Genomic DNA, 20,713 nt, shown 5'->3' on the forward strand with positions numbered 1-20,713 from the left:
GTCATAAGGCTTCACGGTAGGGGCTTTGAACTTCGGGGGGATCGGTGCTTCCAAAACATCCTAGGTGAAAGGCGATTCTCCTAAGTCGCCATCGTTCAGTGAATCGTCTTTCTGCTCACATTTGGCCTTTAAGGCCTCCACTTGAGCATCGAGCTCCCCTCTCAGCTGGTCGAACTCCTCCCTTGTGATTATCCCTGCGGGGTTGTGAGAGGATTCAGCCTGCTGGTTGGAGCTCCTGTGGGAGCGGGATGGCGACTGCCCTTTTCGGAGAGACGAGCCTCTCTTTCGGTTGAGATGCTCGCGGAGGTCTCCCCTCTGGCGAGTGTACCCCTCACTCCCGTTGTCTTCGGGACGTTCCTCCTCGGCCGGGCCGAGGTGGGAGCCCCTTTGCTCGCGTACGTCCACGCGCGTCGCCTGATTTTCAGATCGGGACCCCGCGCCTGCAGCTAGCACTATTTCGTTATACATCGCCTCCATGAAGCGCATTTGCGTGCGCATTGCCTCCATCTCTCTCTGGAGCGCATCAAAATCCTCGCTTGTTGGAGCCGGGGCTGGACCCCGGGCGCCCTTCTTAGAGGTCCCACCTCGACCACGGGTGGCCTTAGACGTCCTCGGGTGTGCGGGCGGCAGGGCAGGCGCGGTGATTCGTGCCGACCTGCGGAGGGGTTCCGCTGCTAGGCCGTCGTGACCTTGCCCCTCTACCGCCACTGCTCCGACCTCCCTCTGGTGGGCATCGCTGGCAGCCAGAGTCCTTCGATCCGTCGTATTGGTCGAATTCGCTGGTTGAACCATGTTCGCTCGCGTGTTGGTTAAAGGAATTGGGATGACTTAGATTGTCAGTCGTCCCCACAGACGACGCCAAATGTTTATGCAAAGATTTGCACAATAGTGTGTTCCTGGTTGTAGCTCGAACCCGGCCTCCGAATCGACCTGACCACTTGGGCGGACCTGCACAAAAAGGTGAGCACTCCGACGATCAAGTCAGTATAGGTCGGATTCCAAGTCTAGTTCGAAGCCAGAAATCATCGTACCTGATCGGGGAGTGAGGTCCCCTACTTATGGGTGGTGGTCCCGCTAATCTAGCGACCGTTACATTCGGTAATCTCGGGACCGTCGGTTACATCCGGTAATCTCGGGACCGACGGTTACGCCCGATAATCACGCCGCAGACAGTTGCGCATCTCGGCCAATACCGGGCTCCCCGGTGGGTCGGTCTTGAGCCGGACTCACCTCGGCCCTCACACTTGGCATTTGTCGGCGTTGGTGGCGGCCATCTCGGCCTTCCGAGCTGAGCGTGATTCATGAGTTATCTTGGGACACCAAGGGGTCTTCCACGTGTCCCGAGTATACCCTTCCCCAAACATACTTTTTTTTCCTTCTTTTGTTTGAAAAAAAGAAGAGGTATAATTAATTTTTAAAAAGTGAATATTTGGAGGAAAAAAAGTCTCAAACCGCGGAATCGGCCCGGTCCGGTCCAAATAACAAACCGCTTCGTCGGCACGAAAACGGTTGCCAGCCTGAGAAAATTATTTTTTTTTTTGAAAAAAAGGGGACCAGGATAAGACCGCTGGTTTAGCCAAAAATCTTGTTCTGCTGCTCTCCCGCCTCTTGGATTTTGGAGTTCCCATTTCAGTTGCATCTTCTCTGCTCCACATTTTTGCTCAAGTATGCTTCTCTCTTCTTCCTCTCTATTCTAATTCGTTCTATTTCGACTTCATTTCTGTATGGTAACCTGTTTGGTTGCTGAGAAAATTGTGCTCAGAAGCGGAGAAGAATGAAGTGTTTTCGAATTTTTAGTTTCGTTATTCGAGCATTTTGTTTCCGAGCTACTGGATTAGTTTGACTTAGCTGCTTATTTGTTGATTATGTTGAACTTAAGGTTTTACCGAGACAGGGGAAGTTGCAGGAAGAATTTGAGTGGCAGTGCTATTTATTTTTCGCTTTCGTGTTCTTCGTGTCGAATGGAGCACATTTCTGCCGGGGTGAACTAAGTGTGTTTTTGAGGTTCCTATCATTAGTTTTTCGGAGCTTGGGTGTGTGGATTTGACGGGAATTTTCACAATCTAGTAACACATGCGACTATTGGAACCCTAATTCTATCCGGAATTTAGGGTTTTCTTCGTGCCGGGCAGATGGTTATTGAAGATGAAAAAAGCAATGGGGATTGCACGGGACATGCTTTGGAGGTCAAGTTTGTGAAGAGCGAGGCAGGAAAAAATGGAGTCGGCATGGGGGTTTTGAATGTTGTTACTGAAGGGGTTCCAGGAACTAGCGATGGTTTTCGAACTTACAAGAGGCGGAAGCACACTAAGTTGACTTCTGGAAGCGAGTGCAAGGGAGATGGCAAGACTCATGTTGAAGCTGCTGGTCAATTAATGGTCCGGGTTTCTCTCTCTCTTTCAATCTATTACAGTTGAAATTAATCATATGCACCTATTTCGTTGAACTCCAAATTAGCTTAATCTAATATTCATGTTGATTTAGTGTTGTTTGTTGATTTTATCTTGGCCACGTACTTGTATTTAAGAGTTAAGACTGTAAGTTCTACGAGATGTAATTGTAGTTAAATGTGAATCATGTTTAATTCATAAAACTATCAGGGCAAAGTTATAACTTGAAATTTGGAATTTGGATTCTACACATAAAACTTAACCTTTGAACAACGTATAAGATTTAAGGATGTACTTTTAAATGCAAATGTTCTCAACGTAAAAGGAGGGTTGAGAAAAGCTATTGATCTGCTGTCAAATTTTACTTTACCATACTACCCTGTATTAGTTGAAAAACTTGTAGTGAAACATGACCGAAGTTTTTATCAGATGGTAGGAGACTTAGAATCTAGAGTTTCTGCAACCTGATTTGGTGCAGTGGAATCCTTCAAGATTTATGACGTTCTTTTGCTTTAGGAATTTGGAAGAATCAATGGTTTTGATTGTTTTTGGGGTAAAGTGCATGTTCATAAATATATTAGGGAGTATATATGTAAATCCATGGAGGTCTTGACCTTAAGGCTTTGTAGGTATATGGTGGTTTTTTTTAATCCAATCCTTACTGTAATTTTGCCTTGTTAATGAAATTTGTTTTTTTTTCTTTCCATTGTCAATGATATTTATTTATTTTTTTAATAATCAAATTCTCCTTTCAGCAATAAATTACAGTTATGATTAGTTAACCATTGATTGTTTTATTTGTTTCTAATTGCAATTTACAAAGAGTTCTGGAACAAGGTTCTTAATGGATTGCTGTTCAGGAAAGTTTTTCAAATTCGTCAATGGGATTTGTTTGGCTGGCGGTGATCAGGGAGAAAATTTTATATAGGATTGTCCAATTTTGGCCCTCTTGGATATTAATATTATGATTAGAATCCAGTGGTGGAATGTTTTGGAGGTCAATTCAATGAAATTGAGTTTACTTGAGACTGGAAAAAGTTGTTTCCCGTTAGATTAGGGATGTCAAGATCATTGGGATTTTAAGTTTCATTTTTTTGCTTGCTTGATGATGGTGTTTGGTAATGTTATTCAAGTTTGTGCACTTTAAGGAGAACCCTGCAAGGGTTCCTCCAACTACCGGTGTTCCTTGTGTAGATATGCCTAAGAATGCATTCTCTTCCTCTGTCTGGAGCAAGTTCTTTCAATGCTTCGACAGTTATTGGGTACATTCCTTGCACTAGAAGGGAAAATTCTTTGGGATAATTTGAATCTTGGAATTTGTTTAGGATGGAATAAGAACATTTTTGAGATGGAGTTTGAATATGCTTGACTATGAAGCAGAAACTATATGAAATGGCATTTATAGATTGATACATTATTTTTTAAAAAATGAGGACATCGTTGAACTGAAGGACATAACAATGCAGTCTTTTTTTATGTATACATCTGTAAGCAGATTTATTACATGATTATCTATTTATTTATCTTTGACAGGGAACATTTCTTTCAATGAGATGATCTGTTTTCCCTTGTTGCACGATGCAATTCCTATACACTTCACTGTTATTATTCTCTCTCTCACTCTCTCTCTCATGCTCAATATGTCATGATCTTTAAAAGAATTAGGGATGTCTTTTTGCTGGTATTTGTGGTTTTGGACCCACTTTGTTATTCCATGGGACACAAAACTGTCCCCCGATACTAGCTTCGAAGATAACAAGAACTTCCATTTGTTTGTTTTCCACCTGGAGCTTGAACTAAATAACTTGGGAACCTTCCCCGAACATCCCAAATCCTTACTACAACAGCGATTCCTGGTGCCATGCCATTAAACAGTTTATTATGCCTTTTTTTTTTGGGGATCATAAGTTCAAGGACAAAAAGAAAGTTATTTGGCTTTGTGATATATCTGCTATCTTATCGGAAGTTCGGTTGAAGACAAATAGAATACGTTTCAAAGGTTTAGAGGAATCTTTGAATGAGGTTTTAGTTGCCATTTTTGACATATAGTTATCGTGATCATACAAATAAAGGAAGAACCATCTACTTTACATAGATTACTCATTTTCATGATGCAACTGATCAAAAATACAATTTTCTGTCATTGATAGATTAGATGCTGTGGTATATCGTGTGTGCTTGTTTTTTCTTCTCAATCTATTTTTCTTTTTTTTTGCAGACTGATGAGGAAACTTTTCACACGCTAAGAGGCAGTAACTCCTGCGATCATGTCCATTCTTCAATGGTCAATTTAGATGAGTGCCCAGAGGATATCTGGAGATCTGTTCTGTTACAGCAGATATGCCATTCATCAAGTGTTAATGGAGGCAATGTTGTACAGGATGGAATTCATTCAGGATTCAATGACCCCTCAAGAGTTAGGGCTAGCTCAAAACATCCTTTTCCTTCAGATAAACTTGTTCTGAAGTTTTCTTTCTTTCTTTTGGTTCAATTTTTAAATAACCCTTGTTCTCCTCCTGTAATTACTGTGCAGATATTTGATGCTCAAGATGGAAATAGGAATAATGACCTTGCCTGTACTGAATCAATGTCTAATACAGTTCAGATGGCATCTCATAGAGGGAACGGTGTTGTATCAAATGGATCATTAGAAAATTCAAACAGATGTAATATTAACGAGAGTTGCCGGCGAGCTTTCTTTAGTATTATAGATTCACAGAAGTTTGTCTCATTGTGTAAGCTTCTATCTGAAAATTTCAGAGGAATCAAGGCTGATAATGTTTTTGACTTTAGTCTTGTAAACTCGAGGATCAAAGAAGGGGCTTATGAAAATTCACCCATGCTCTTCCTCTCTGACGTACAACAGGCAATATTTGATTATCTTGTTTTCCTTTTTAGTTGTTACCTTTATTATACATTTTTGCTCAGTTTATTGTGAAGCTTATTATTAATAAAAAGTGCTCGTCTAATGAACTAAATATTTATCTTCCTGGAGAAATGAAATTTAACTGAATGTATTTAATAAATTTTTCATGTATAATGGCTGCTCCCCAGTCAATTTATTCTTCTCATTGTATTTTCATTGTTTATATTGAAAAAAAAGCTTGTAAAAAATTGATTGTTTCCTTATTTCATTTAACTCTACAGCATTCTCTTGGATTTCATTCTAGATTGTTTTTCCAAATCTACTATTTTCCATTTTTTCTGATTTCTAGATTGTGTTGGAATTGTGCTTTCAAACCACAGCTGTACTCCGTTACTTGTCTTGATTTGCAATTATATGACAGTTATTTTTTATTTTCTTCAGATATGGAGAAAGTTTCAAGCAATTGGTACTGAATTGGTATCACTGGCAGCAAGCCTCTCAGACTTCTCCAGAGCTGCCTATCGTGAAAAGGTGAAAACAAGTATCTTCAGCAGTTGAATAAGATGCTATAAGAATTGTTGATCATATGTTTTAATCATCTCTATTTGATTTTCCTTCAAAGAAAGCTATCTGGTTTTGTCTAAATCTATTGTGGTTACCAATAGTTTTTGCCTTCTATCTTGCTTTTTCTTACAATTTTCACTCTTTCAGGTTGGAGTTTCAGGACGCAATGTATTTGAAGATGGAAAGCATGAGGTAAAAGAGTTCATGTTACATTACATTGGGCACTATTGATTTGGAAAAATTGCATAAAAATTTATAAATTATATTTCTTTAGACGAATATTTGAGAAAAAAAGGAGGATTGAAGCACTAAGACACCACATAGTTCGGGTGTTGTTAACTAGTCTGTATCCAAAATTCATTTAGTTCTTAAACTTAAACTTAACCGAGTTCTTGTGTTCTAAAGCTCATTAGATGCTCTTAAACATCATAATGCTGCTAATTTGAGGCTCCATCATTAAGGGCTAGGAGGAACCCTTTTGTCTGTCACCAATGAAGGTGGTCGTTAACTATTTTGCAAGGGGAAGAGTGGAATGAAGGTGGCGGGAACTGGAAGGATGGAGTAGAGTTAGGGTTTATTCTTCAGCTGAGCCCCATTCTTCATCTTGGACGGTCTCCAACTTTCCTTGTAATCTTCTGCATCAGAAAATATTGAGTTTATTGTAGTTTCCTATGTGCTGTGTGGACTCGCATTCAGATTTTTTTTTTGAAATGAGAGCACTGGACATACTGGATACCCGTGAAGTTGGGATGGAGATATTTGGGATAACCAAGGTTTCATGTAATTATTGGTTGAGTTTTAATCTATGTGAACACCTAGTGAGAGGTGAATTCTCCTTGTCTTTGTTCATCCTTAATAGTCACAACTGCCATTGGCCACTTCCTTTAACTGTTTCACTATGTGACACCTTACTTGGATGTTGGGTTTGGGGGAGTAGATGGGTTCCATAGGACTACCTTTTGAATCATCAACCTCATCTATTCAGTGTTTTATGCATATAGGATTGTCTCATTCCCATCCATGTTAATTATGGCCATTTTTCAATCTGAAGCATCCTATTTATGTACAATATGTCTATCTTCCAAATTCTTAAAAAAATGGCAGTGATGTTAGAGAGAAAAATTAAGATTTTCATTTGGGAATGCTACAAGGAAGGGAGGTTAAGTCACTTAGTTAATTGGAATATAATTTCATTACCCTTCGGAGAGTGGTGGATTAGGCATTGAAACACAAGGATAAAATATTGGTTCAGTCTTTATCTCCTCGCCCTATGGGTCAATGTGATTAAATCCATAATCTTAGAATCTTGGTTTGAAAGGAAGCAATGGATATTTGAAAACAAGCGTAAATCTTGGGTGGAACGTTTTGACTTAGGTGTCTACGGAGCTTTACAATGGTGTTCTCTATCTAATTGTTTTACTTATTATTCCCCAAATTATATTTGTTTAAATCGAGAGGCTTTAATTGGTTCTTATTAGATTCTTGTTTTTTCCCTGCTTTGTTTTACTCCTCATGAGAGTTTCTCTCCAATGAACATTTTTGTATCTTATCATTTTATCAGTGAGAAGTTTGTATCTCGTTAAAAAAAGGCTTGGGAGATTTTGGAGAAAATCTAGTGAACCATGGAGTTAGATAATAGCGAGTGTATGAGGGAGGGAATATGGATGGTTAAGCCTCATTAATGGCCAGTGGTTCAAAGGTCAACCTAAGTGGCTAAGCCTAGCCTAGTTCATACTTTGGAAGGTCGGCTTGGCCCGTTTTGTTCATACATACTTTGGATTGGATGTGAGTCATCTCTTTTAAAGTTGGGGCCATCTTGTTTGGGCCATGTTTGGACTATTTTGTTGGGTCAACCCTTTAGGCTAGGCTTTTAGCTTTCGGCTCTTCTAGCTTTGGATCCAATTCAATTAAATAATTAAATATGTGGGAAATATTTTTTTTTATTATTTTGAAAATTAGTTTGTAAGCCCTGCGGGTGGCAATGGGATAATATTAATGAAATAGATTTAGTAATTTAAACTTTATTTTCTATTTGAAAACAAGAAAGGGAGAAATTACCTTTTTATCCTTGAGTCATCACTTATAGTTATAGGTCACTTTGGTCCTTGAGTTTTTAAAAGCTACCCTTTAACCAAGTTTTGAGAACTAGGTTTAAAAGGTCCTTGGACGAGCATAATTGTTAGTTTCCAAATGAGAAGGTGACTATGGTTTATAATATGCTGATGTGGCAAGCTGAATTGATAAAAAAAAATCACTTATGTGGCATGTTAAAAGACAAAATGGCTCACCAAAAGGAAGAAATGTGGGAGCACTTGGAGCCCATGGGAGGACTAGTGGTGGGTGGGTGATAAACCTCTTTTGCCCCATCCATACCACCTTTCTAATGTGAGGTTGCATTTGTTGGCCTCTATTTTGGCACTAATGGAGAGTTGGTTCTCTATTTCTTTGGGTCCCAGTTGTCCTTTGATGAATAGGGAGACTCTGGAGGTTTTTGCCTTGCTTCTTTGGTAAGGGATCTTCCTTTTTGTCGGGGGAGGAAAGATTCCAGGGTCTGGCGCCTAGCTTTGCCAAAGGGTTTTCCAGTAGCTCTTTTTTTTTTTTCACCCGCTGAGTTCTCCTTTGCTCCCCCATTTTGCCTCGTTTTCTAGTAGGAGAAGTCAACACCTTGGATTGTATTCATAGTGTTCTGCCCTTTCTCTTCTTCGATGATGGAATATTGGTGGGGCTAAATCAATGTCTTTCTGCTGGCTTCGGGACTTTCCCTAAATGCCTCCGAAACAGCGGTGATTGAGATAAATTGCAGCCCTTCGAAGGTTGCTTTGTGGGCTCCCCCTTTTGGTTGTAAGGTGGAGAACTTCCCTTTTTCTTATTTGGGCTTCCCCCTTGGTGGCAATCATCGGCTTTATAGTTTTTGGGATCCTTTGATAGAAAAGATGCGCAAAAGACTCCATAAATGACCTACCTTGATGCTCTCCCAGGGAGGTAGACTCACATTGGCTCAGGCGGTATTAAATAATATTCCCTTATATTATTTTTCGCTCCTCAAAACTCTGGCAATAGTGATAAAGGAGATAGAAAAGTTGATGCGAGACTTTATCTGAAATGGAGATACTTATCGTTCGACAGGGAACTTAGTCAGATGGTTTTGGACTGTGCTACCCTACAATCGAGAGGGATGGGGGTTGGCTCCCTTCTTCAAAGGAACAAGGCCCTACTCATGAAACGGTTATGGCATTTTGATCTTGAATAGTCAAGACTTTGGAGAAAGGTCATTGCTACTATCTATAGGGTATAATCTTTTGGATGGATGATGAGAACCTCGAAGGTCTCATCGATTGGAAGACCGTGGATTGACATCGATGACACTAGAAAAGAGTTTCTCAATTTTGTGATGTTCAAGGTTTATAATTGGAACCAAGTTCGGTTTTGGGAGGATGTTTGGGCAGATTCATCGTCTCTTGCCACCTCTTTTCCAGATTTTTTTTCCTTTTCATCAAAGAAGGGCCTTTCGATAGCAGAATTTTGGGACACCGAGGCTTCTACCTGGAACCTTGGCTTATGTAGAAATCTTTTCGACAAAGAGCTGAACAGTTGGGTTTCCTTCACAGAAAATGTGGAAGGGGTGATGTTAGGGCAAGGTCGAGACAGATTATGGTGGAAAATTGACAAGAGTGGAGTCTTTTCGATCGAGTCGGCATTCTTGGCCCTTACATCTCCTTCACATAGGCTGGAGTCTTCATCCTTCAACCAAATTTGGCACTTCAAGGTTCCAAAAAAAGCTTCCCCATTTAGCTCCTTCTCCTTCCTTTTGTTGTATGTGTATGAATGGTGCAGAATCTTTGAACCATCTTTTCGTTCATTGCTCATTAGCATCTAAGGTTTGGTCTTTTACCTCTTCACGTTTGGAGTTGTCCTTTTGTCTCCATAGGAGAATTGATGATTTTATTTTAGAAGGTTTTGGTGGTATTTCTCTCAAAGGTAAAGCTTTTGTCCTTTGGAATTGTGTGGCTCGGACTGTTCTTTGGTTCATTTGGAAAGAACGGAATAGTAGGCTTTTTGAGGATAAATTGTCCTATGTGGATTCTTTTTGTATGACTTTACTGCATATAGTTTCTTGGTGGGTGTCAAATCACAAGAATTTCTTTTGTAATTACAATTTACATATGATAGCAAATGATTGGAAAATTGTGATTGTATAGTTCTAGGGGAGGGTTTTCTTTTCTCAACCCTCTGCCTTTAGGTTGTTCTCTTTTGGCCTCTTTGGCTTTTTGAATATATTGTCACTGTTTCTTATAAAAAAAAAAAATAGTGCTCTTCCCCACTATATTTCCAAAATTTCCACAATTGAAATTGTTTGGAATGCAAGGGGCGTTAGCAATGGCCCCACGCGTAGGCGTCTCGACGATATTGCTCGGACAGGGCTTTAGTCTATGGTTGTCATCCTGGAACCCATGGTTAAAAGGGCCAACTATGTATCAAAATGGAAGTGGAGATTGCGTATGGATGGATGAATGTCGAACATCTAGCTCGGATGAATCCCCTGCCAATATCTTGGTCTTTTGGAGAGAGGATATCCTTGACCTGTCCATGATTGAAGTCAATGCCCAATTCATTTCTACCAATGGAAAGATCAAATCTTAAAATACTCAAGGTGCTCTCCTGGATCCTCAGTGGCACGTGCTTTACATATATTTTCCCCACTAGAAAGTTTGAAAATCCTAGGAAATCTTTAGGATGGTGGCTGATACCCGCCCAAATATTATTCTAAAATAAGAGAATTTCCATGGCCTATCCTGATCGTAGAAAACTTTTCAATCATGTCTTCAAACTTCATGATGTTCTACTAAGAACTTCTTGAAAACCTATTTCTTTGAATCAAAGTCATGGGACATGATTCTCGGTATTTTGTTTGTTTTTTTTGGAAACTGAGGGACCAAACAGCCATGCCAAGCATTGTGGAAGCAATCCCATCTTGAGTTCGACTTGATATCCCACTCTCTTTCCTCGCTTGATGGTGGGGCAATGGCACATACATCCAATCGGATGAGAGGGACAAGGTGGCAGTGGTAACTAGCTTGTGCAACATATTAGTCAATGGGCTGCACACTTGTGGTGCCTTAGGCATCAACTTGAACGTTCACTTTTGCTTATCCTACAACATCCTTGGCCACACTCACAGCTTGAACGTTCGCATTGCAACACATCACTTTTGCTTATCCTACTACATCCTTCGCCACACTCGCATGCTCTGGGGGCAATGCGACTACTTGGAGTCTTGGACCTTGGGTGCTTGCTTGAAGGTGGCAACCAGCACCCTGTTATCCTGTGCCCAATGAGGCTCATTCATGGGAGGAGGCTTTGTGGATGTCATTTTGAGTAGATAAGGTGCAAAATTTCTTGCTTGGTTCACAAAAGTTGGTAACCTTAGAGGAAGCTTGTGGCCTGAAATCATGAAGAAAACAGGATTGTTTCTAAGCAATATTTCTTTCAAAGTAGGCATGGGACAAAATATGTGTGGTTGGAGGCATATTTCTTGTGTGCTATTGTCCCTAATATTTATGCTATTTCTAACACTTAGGGTCCTTAATTAAGGAGACATGGAAGGAGGAATGTGCAGGCCTACTACTAACACTCTTCTAGTGGAACCTCTCCGGAAGTACTTCATGGGGAATAGACTAGCGCTTGCAATGCTAGCATGTCATATTAATAAGGGTTTTTGACTGAGTGGTTGATGAATGCCTTCATTTTTCCTTTAAAATGTGATCCTACTAGGGTGGGCTTTGAGAAGAATATAATGGTTTGGAACATTGAGAGGAACGACTATTTTTCTTGCAAATAAGCATTTTCCGACATAATTTTAGTGAAGTTATATTCATCTGATGAACATAATATTTTCCAGACTATTTATCTTGCAAAATATTATGTAACTAAGGGATTTCTATAATTATGATAGATGGCCTTAAAAAAATTTACCTTCAAAATTTAGGCAACATGAAAATTTCTTTTCCCCAAGAGGCATTTCCAACCAATAATTTACAATATTAAGGACAAGACAACTGTGAATGTCAGCAGTATATCATGATCGGATATCAACTTCTTGACAATTAGGAATGCTTCTAAACTTTGTCCTAGTTATGATCTCATATTGTGGGTTGAAAGTGCACTCATTTGTTTAAAGGGTTTGTAACATCTTCAAAGCTAATTTACTAATTATATTCTTATGAATTCATCTGTACAGAGTTGGATTTTTAAAATGATTTGTTATGTTTGCTAACATGAAATTTTTTTGTCCATTTAGTTCTCAACTTGGGAATCACCCTCTCATGCTAAAGCAGAGCATATGGATGGTAATGGTACGTATAAAGTTTGTACGTGCAGAAGCTGTGGAGAGAAAGCAGAAGGGATTGATTGTCTGGTTTGTGATTCATGCGAGGAAATTTACCATATATCCTGCATCAAACCTCCCGTCAAAGAGATTCCCCTTAAGAGTTGGTACTGTGCTAGTTGCATTGCAAGTGGATTTTGTTCACGTCATGACAACTGTGTAGTGTGTGAGAGGTTGAATACGCCCACAACGCTAGCCAATGGAGTTGGTGAAATTCTAAATACAAGTGAACAAAATCACGATCACAGGGATGAGGATCCAAACTGTTGTATAGATGACGGAATTGAACAACTAAAGGAGAGTAAAGATTTGGGCCCTTGCAAAATTTGTGGAAATGAAGTAGAAAGTGGCGATAAGTTTAGAATATGTAGCCACCTCTTTTGCCCTCATAAATGTTACCATACTTGGTGCTTGACAAAGAAGCAGTTAAAGTCTTACGATACATGCTGGTACTGTCCTTCTTGTCTTTGTAGAGCCTGCCTCATAAATCAAGACGACGACAAGATTGTTTTATGCGACGGCTGCGATCACGGATACCACATTTATTGTATGAGACCACCACTTGCTGCAATTCCGAAAGGAAAATGGTTTTGTGACAAATGCGAAGCTGGAATCCAGGCAATACGCAGGGTAAAAAAGGCATATGAGAATTTTGAAAACAAGCAAAATAAGAGAGGTAAAGATACATTTGGGGGTTATGGAACTTCGGGCAAGAAACGGGTCAATAGTGGCGATGAGGAATCGGAAAAAGGAATGGGGGGAATGGATATGCTTCTTACTGCAGCCAAGACTCTAAATTATGAAGAGGGTCTGGCTAACATTTGATATAAATAGTTAATTAGAGGGAAGGCCTGAAGCAGGATGGATTCCCCGTGACTGATTACACATTTTATTTCTGTTAGAATTTTGTTTTATTATGTTCTTGGATGGAAATTTCATTAGGTTTTGGACATTTAGGTATGCTGACTTTTTGGAGAATTGTAACTTGTAATGATGTCTGTAGGCAGGCTGTGTAAAAGAAAACATGACACATCTTAAAACGAGGAGTCTGAGTAACCAGGATGCTGTTGGATTAAAGAAGATCCAGGTGAGAATCAACCTTTTAATGTTTTACTCATTTTGTACCATGAAGTATATAATCTCCAGGGATTGTGAGAATTCCGATGTTTCGGTTCTGTTGTAAAATCCATTTAACACATTTGACAATCAAAGGAAATGATGCCTTTTTGTACGTATTCTTAGGCATTCTTTATTTCTATAATTGGCACTTGATATTTATTTATTGTTACTATCTTTTTGTAATCTATGTTATGTTTTGGGATTTTGTCTGTCTGTTGAATTCTTTGTTTCTTTCTTGTTCAACCCAAATTTCCTTATGCACGTCTTAATTTACAGGAATGTTTTACATATATATATATTTCTTAAATTAACTGTGGCACAGATCGGATCCTGCTATGTTCAGGAAAAAAGCACATATGATTATTTAACTGGAAAGCAGGTTTTTCAAAGTTATCACTGGCAAGATCAGCGAACTGTCCATTTAGCTGAAAGTGAAGGAAAAATGAACAGAAACGGTGAGGTAAAATGTTCCTACTTGATTTAGTTAGCCTTAGCATTGCATCGATGAATGCGAGGGAAAGGCTAACTTTAAATCACAATCTTAATTTTCATGAAATAGATTTTGGTAATACTGGCCCAATCAAGGTTCAAGCAACTCTTGATGAATGACCATACTGCCTACAAAGTTAGTGTAGGAGATGGAAGGCTTGGAAAGCCTCTTCTCGTACTTTTTAGTCTTCTCTCAAATTTCAATGGATGAGGAAACATGGAACAGTGGGTGGATTTTGATATCAGGGGACGATCTAGAAGCAGTGTTTCCTACTAGCTTGATGACTGGAAATGGGCTATAGTAAGGCAAAATAAACACCTCACTTTTGTTTAGAATTTATGGAATGTTGTCTAGTTTTAGGAAGGCTAGGTCATCATATGAAACTGCACTCCCACTCGATTAGATTACAAGTTTGGTCCCTCAAGTTTATGTGTTAGTATCTAATAGGTAAACTTTGAAAAGTACTAGTAAGTTTCTAAACTTTCAATTTTATGTCTAAGTAATTTAAAATTCATGGACTCATTGATGGGTATATGACCTTTCAATTATGTGTCTTTTATGTCATTTAATTGCCACCTATTAGACATAAAATTGAAAGTTCAATGCTTACTAAAAAAGTTTCAAAGTTCTAAAGTTCATTGAAAGTTTAGGGATTTATTAGACAACTTGAAATTTTAGGAACTAAATTTGAAAATTATCCTATTATGTTGTAAATGATCAAAATACAAGGCACTTGTGGAATTGGAATTGCATTGAGGGGTAGGGAATTGCTTACACCTTCCGACTCTTATTTGGTTTCATTTCAATATTTTTTTAATGCAAAAGAGGGAAGTAAGTTTCAAAGCTACTATTCACCACTGTAGGTAGCTCGTCCCCATGTCATCATCTTTCGATGGCTTAGTCTTTTGGAGTGACTAATTTGCAAATAGAAGTTGCTCCATCGCCTTCAATTGGAGGAACGTAAAGGGGTTGATCCCTTGAAGGTCGGGAGTGAGGATGAGGCAGTATGTCACATGTTTATTGCAGTTCAAAATGCTAGTTGTGAAACATCAATTGGAAATAGCAAAAGATAGGATCGAGTGAGTCACAATCGAACTTGATAGATGCAAAATGACTACTTGGACTCCTTTTATGTGTTCCAATTCTCAAGTTAGTTATGAATTGACTACTCATCATAAATGGATTGGTCTTAGGTTACTACTGTCATCCGATCTAATAAATTATGAGGATTAGTTTCAATAGTATATTATGTATTGTCTTGTTAGGTGTTAATTTTATGATGAAGCTAGTAACGAAATTTGTCGAGCCAATCAAGTAAATGGAGGCAATGACATGCCACCATGTGTTGAGCTGAACATGGTTGACCATGACTTGCCTAACTGATCCATATCCATGTCAGGCCAATGAGTTAACATTGACACATTGGCATCATTAGAGGAGTGGTTTTTCAATTATGCGTTACTTTTTCTCTTCTTTGAGCCCAGCAAAGTAGCAACTAACAAGGCTTTAACTCGATGTTTTCTTACATAACTCAGATAATTAGGTAAAACAAATCAGTCACATTGAAATGATCTTTAAAACAATCATGTTCAAATTAAAATAACGGTAAAAAAATCTCTTTAATTTCATGGTGAATTATTTATGCAGAGCCAAAAAACAATTAAATTTTTTTTTTCAGAGCAATATCGAAAAAAATTATTATGAGTGCCTACTTAGTTCTCAAGTATTAATTAAAAATTTAAAAATAATTGACCAAAATTACCTAACCAGTAGTTCTTAAATAATCGTTCACAGGATTGGTAGCAAGATTAGGCACCATCGTAATTTCAAAAGTTGAATATAAAATTTTAAATTTAAAAGATATTACAAAATCCATGTACAAGAATGAAATTACAACTAAAAAATCAACTTATAGAACAACTCATACACATACATCTTTTTCAACAAAAAAAAATTTAAAACTTTTCTTTGATTGTATTGTGCATATCAAGTTCAACATCAGGTAAGTCAATCGAAGTTTCCAACCGCCCCTTAGTTACAAAATTTACAAATCACAAAATGATTTCATTGAACACAGCCCCATACAGTCAAAACTAACTCATCATTTGGGATTCCTGAGAACTATAATAACAGAGTCTCCTCTCAAGAACATCTTGCTGATGAATCTGTCTTTGTTTATAGGCTGTGCTTTATTCTTCCCTTTTCCACTTTTAGGGGCCTAACCCATTGAAGATAAAAAGGCACATCACAAGATGCTTCTAAGAAACCAAGGGGTTGAAATATTATGACAAACTTTAGAATGCATACCTCAGTCCACATTTCTCTGACATTTTCCAAAACAATGTTACAGTGGCGAAGGCTCTCACTCGTCCCAAAAGCTTTTTATTGTTTCGACAGTTGATAAGAACCTATGCAATTGATGAAAAACTTAAAAAGCTTTTGGGCCTTAAGCTAAAAACCTATTCACTAATAAGAAGCCTGTAATTCACAAGCTTTTCCCACTTTGTGAAACAGAAATCTTACCTGAGTGTTGTTTTTTACACTCATCATGAGAACAGAAAGTGGACCAGTGTTGAATTCCTCTTCCTCGTTCTTGCTAGACTGCCATAACTTTCATTAGTACTTAGACGGGGCACAAATAAGGGGGGCCAATTGCACTTCTACACCTCCTTTGGTTTGTCTTTGATTAAAGAAAATATATAAAAAGTAGGTATTTCAAAATTTTTTCCCTAATACGTAGCCTAAATTTATGATAACAAATTAGAATGTAAAATTTTGCCCCAAGAAAAAATTTCTGGATTCAAGGGAAAGCACTGGGATATATCAAAGGATTTCCAACATGATCCTAAAACGAAAAAAAAAATGACACAATTTTGCTTCATCACTTCCAAGGGAAATAGAATTATCCCAACCAACCCAAAAAGGAATATGTAAGTTTGGATGTAAATCACAAGTAAAAACATAACAAGGCTTTGTAATTAGTAGTAAACTTCTAAACTGTCAAGTTAAAAAACAAAGCTACGTGCTAGAACAGAAGTGATATTCCAATTAGTAAACGGACAAAAGTGCTAAATGCATAAAAGAGTTAAACAACTTACTTCCTCTTCCATTGGTTGGCTGCAACAAAAAGGGGAGAAGAATAACAAAGCTGTTAGAAAGTGAGAATGCACAAAAAGAAGATACAGAGTAGATTAGGTAGATAGGTGAAAGCCAATACCTCATCTCGCATATAAGGAAGTACTTATCTGATGCTCTTCTAGTAGTAAACCTGGCAACCTGCTACAGACATTAGAAAGGCATTAATCACTAATACTTAGCATTAAAAGCAAAGACAGAAGCCAACCTTAAGTTATGCATGATAAAATGTAGAGATCTAAGGAAATTGACAAGTATTGTTGCAACCAAAGTGGCACTTCAAGTTCTAAAAATTCAGAGTACAATCAATAAAACTCTAGACACCTGGACATAGAAAAACATGCACAATTTTCAAAATGTTATACTTCAACAGATATGAATACTGTTAAAATAAATAACTCTGAACTGAATAAAAGACACTTTTATTCTCATCCATGTTATCCTCATTTTAAACACACTTTTCCTAAATAAAGTGTTGCAAAAATCATCAGCTTTGAACAAACATATCACTGTTAACAATTTCATACATGACATTGAGTTTTATAATTTGAAACCAAGTCAATTTATATCCTTTTATGGTTTAGCTTCTACAAGCCTTTAAAATATAGCAATACAAATGTGGGGGGGAGGCTCAAAACCTTCAACCTCAACAAATGCTCTAGGCAGCTATGCGCATGTAGGCTCTGCAGGATGGTATTATTTTATAAATCGTCTTAGTATAATGAATAAATATTTCTTGGTCATGATAAAGAGTTATTATATTTCGAATAATAATTTCCAAAATTCATTTTCTTTTACCATGTAAAGTGTATTTCACACATCCTTCTTCCCATGGGATTTCAATCTTTTATTAATCCTCTTAGTTTCTTCAATAGATATTCCTCGTCAAGATAAGGAGTTATTATCTTTGAATAATTTCCAATAGTCCTCGTCTTCATTTTGCAAGTAAAATGCATTTCACACATAATTCCCATGCCCCATCTGATCTAAAGATGTGTCCTGAGTGTGACTCTTATGTGTCCATAACATGACCAAGACAATTTCATGTACAATATAAAATTAAGAAAGCCAGAAGCGAAAAGCACTTCAATTGGCATAAACAATACTTAAGCAAACTAAGAACATTGATAGAACAATTTTGGGAACATTTCATTCATTCCATGAAATTATGATAGCCAGTACTACAAAGATTTAGAAGTCCAAGAGAATAATTAACGGATAGAGATGAAAAGATTCTTCATGAGTTGACATGAAAAGAATCTTAACCCTTCAGTTCAGGTCTCCAATGATTTGTCAGCATTGATAGCCTCAGGAGAACGAAAGTTTCAATAATGGTCATCCTTAGGGTCAAGAAGATTTAGCATGTCCACTCCCAATCATGCAAAATTAACAAAGAGATAGCATTAATTAAAATGCACACTTCACAAAGTCAACATAAAAATGGGCATTGTGCCCAATTGAAGATTATGAAAACTGTAGGAATTTTGCAGAGAACATATCAAAACGAGTTAGAAAGAGAAACTCAGATCCCAGATAGTCGAATTAAAAAACCAAGGCAACCAAAAATTTTTCTTGAGAAGAAACAAGAAAGGAAGAAAAATAACTGCAATAAAGCCTCTTCAGTTCAGGTCTCCAATTTTTTTCCGCATGGGGAATCTCGGAAGAACGAAAGTTAATTTTTTTGATCATCCTAAGAGGCAACCAAGAACGCAGCAAAATCGAAAGACACATTGAAACCCAAAACTCATCAACAAAACCGATGAACGATGAAAAATAATTAACCACAAAATCAGTTTCTTGGATTACAAAAACAAAATGAAGAACATAAGACGTTGACAAATCTAATTACACCTCAATCGTACAGCGAATCGAAGTGGGAAGAACTAGAAATTACGGAAAACAAAAACTGTACCAAATTAGAAGAAACTTCAGATCTGAGCGTTTCTTTTTCACTTTGAAGAATTTGATGAGCGGCAATTACCTGGAATTTATAGAGGCAAAGCGGCAAAAGGGGGAACTTCAAAAACCCTAGCAATGGAATCGAGTTAGGGTTTATTGCGGAAGGCCAGACGATCACTTTTAGGGATCTTAATGGGCTTCTCTCTCGAAATTGGCACAAAACAGTTATGGATCTTCAAATTTGGGCCGAAAAGTTTATTCAAAATGATAATCTTTTCTTAAATATTCATGAATATGTATTTATTCATTAAAAACTTGTAACCATTTCCTTTTTTTTATTTTTGGTTTTTGATTTTTGATTTTTGAAAATAGATTGTTCGGTAACTAATTCAATTTTCTGTTTTTTATTTTTCAAAAATCATTTTGAAATTATATGCAAATAAATAAATAAATGAGTAATTTTCAAAAAGTTTAAATCTCATTTCTTCTCTTAATATTCAACTTTTCTTTTTCTTTCTCGTATTTATCTCTAAAAAAATTATTTTCCATTCTAATTTTTTTTATTTCTAAATTTCTCTCTCTAAAAATTTCATATTTTGAATATTTTATTGTTATTTGTCTCTCTCCAAAATTTTCTCTACTTTTGGTTTTTTTTTTTCTAACAAACCAGTTTTATTTATCTTTCTAAAAACTTAATATTTTTCCTAATTTTTTTTTCGAAAATTTCATATTTTATAACTTTTTTGTCTCTTAATTATCTATTTTTTCTTCTAAAAATTATATTTTATTTTCTCGTTCAATTTTCTTTTACTGTAACTTTTGTTTATCTTTGTATTTATTTATTTTATATAAAAATTATATTTTGAATCTTATTTTTATCTATAAATTCGTTTCCACTATAATTTTTCTCTTTCTTTATATTTTTTTTTCTTTAACATATTCTTTCCTCTCGACTTTATTTTTTCTCCAAAATTTTTATTTTTTGTCTTTAACTTTTCTTTCACTATTTTTTTTCTAAATATGTTTATTATCTCTGTAAAATTTATCTTGCAAAATTTTATTTACCTATCTATTTTCATGTCTCTACGAAGACAAAAATTTCCGCAGGGTCGGGTCCCAAAATAGAAAATGCATGTCCCAACCCCGTCCCCGTCCCCAATTCCATTTTTCAAATAATTAATATATATTTATTACACTTTTTTTATATTTAAATTCTAAAAATAATTAAAAACAATTATAAAACCGATAATTTTTCTCGAGAACATCTCTCGGACCCAAGAACTAGATGGAGACGGAGACTAAAAATTTTCACGAGCCCGAGAATGGGGGAGAGCATCCTCATTCGCAACCACACCATCTCTACTCTACATAAAATTTTCTCTCTCTAATATATATTTTCAATTTTCTAACTTTTTAAAAACAAAAAACAAAAATGGTTATCAAAAGTTTTGTTTTTAAAAAATAGAAAACCAAAAACCAAAAACTAAAATATTATCAAACGGGCCCGTCGGCCTTAGTTGGATATGATCCATATTTATCTCATTAAAGAAAGAAATAAGAAAGAGGATATGATCCATACTTTATTGTGTTTATCATGATTTTTTACGTAATCAAGCACCAATAACCTATAGAATTAGTGGATATAGTCAATCATTTGATTAAGTATGAGTATAATTTGTATGATACATTCCGTCGTTAGTTATGTTTATAACTATTATAATTATATGAATTAAGTTTTGTAGATGGTTAAAATTATGCCCGAGTTGAAAAATAAGAGAAGATAGCTCAAGGATTTGGATATTAGTGTGGTATTAGTTAAATAAGCTTTGATAGTCAAGTTAGAATACTCATATTGTATAAAGAGC

General features: G+C 36.9%; 1 protein-coding gene, 2 non-coding genes and 1 pseudogene across 4 annotated transcripts; 1 reads left to right on the forward strand and 3 right to left on the reverse strand.

The window, feature by feature from the left end:
• The first annotated feature begins 1,552 nt into the window (after positions 1–1,552).
• On the forward strand, positions 1,553–13,440 carry LOC111021164 (RING/FYVE/PHD-type zinc finger family protein). Its single transcript, XM_022298020.2, has 7 exons — positions 1,553–1,665; positions 1,880–2,378; positions 4,609–4,806; positions 4,924–5,256; positions 5,698–5,787; positions 5,968–6,012; positions 12,119–13,440. Exons 2-7 carry the CDS (start codon positions 2,133–2,135, stop codon positions 13,028–13,030), a joined length of 1,824 nt encoding a protein of 607 aa, XP_022153712.1. The 5' UTR covers positions 1,553–1,665; positions 1,880–2,132; the 3' UTR covers positions 13,031–13,440.
• Positions 13,441–15,768: 2,328 nt separating this feature from the next.
• LOC111021168 (uncharacterized) lies at positions 15,769–19,061 on the reverse strand (annotated as a pseudogene). Its single transcript, XR_015789047.1, has 6 exons — positions 18,931–19,061; positions 17,032–17,090; positions 16,913–16,931; positions 16,338–16,415; positions 16,122–16,222; positions 15,769–16,032 (listed from the first exon to the last, which is right to left on the reverse strand). The product of XR_015789047.1 is annotated as an uncharacterized LOC111021168 (transcript).
• Positions 18,213–18,298, reverse strand: LOC148208087 (small nucleolar RNA Z159/U59). The gene has a single exon (XR_015789109.1). It is a non-coding gene; the product is annotated as a small nucleolar RNA Z159/U59 (small nucleolar RNA).
• LOC148208088 (small nucleolar RNA Z159/U59) lies at positions 18,563–18,648 on the reverse strand. Its single transcript, XR_015789108.1, has one exon. It is a non-coding gene; the product is annotated as a small nucleolar RNA Z159/U59 (small nucleolar RNA).
• Positions 19,062–20,713: the final 1,652 nt, after the last annotated feature.

Source organism: Momordica charantia, assembly GCF_013281855.1.
Source record: "Momordica charantia cultivar OHB3-1 chromosome 11 unlocalized genomic scaffold, Mcharantia_2.0 BLBB01000011.1, whole genome shotgun sequence".
NCBI classification, from domain to species: domain Eukaryota; kingdom Viridiplantae; phylum Streptophyta; class Magnoliopsida; order Cucurbitales; family Cucurbitaceae; genus Momordica; species Momordica charantia.

Excerpts from the sequence above, each read along its gene's own strand:
- LOC111021164 (XM_022298020.2), top strand. The coding sequence starts at position 2,133 with ATGGTTATTGAAGATGAAAAAAGCAATGGGGATTGCACGGGACATGCT. Across the intron at positions 2,379-4,608 it reads AAGCTGCTGGTCAATTAATG|ACTGATGAGGAAACTTTTCA; the intron begins GTCCGGGTTTCT and ends TTTTTTTTGCAG. Across the intron at positions 5,788-5,967 it reads GAGCTGCCTATCGTGAAAAG|GTTGGAGTTTCAGGACGCAA; the intron begins GTGAAAACAAGT and ends TCACTCTTTCAG.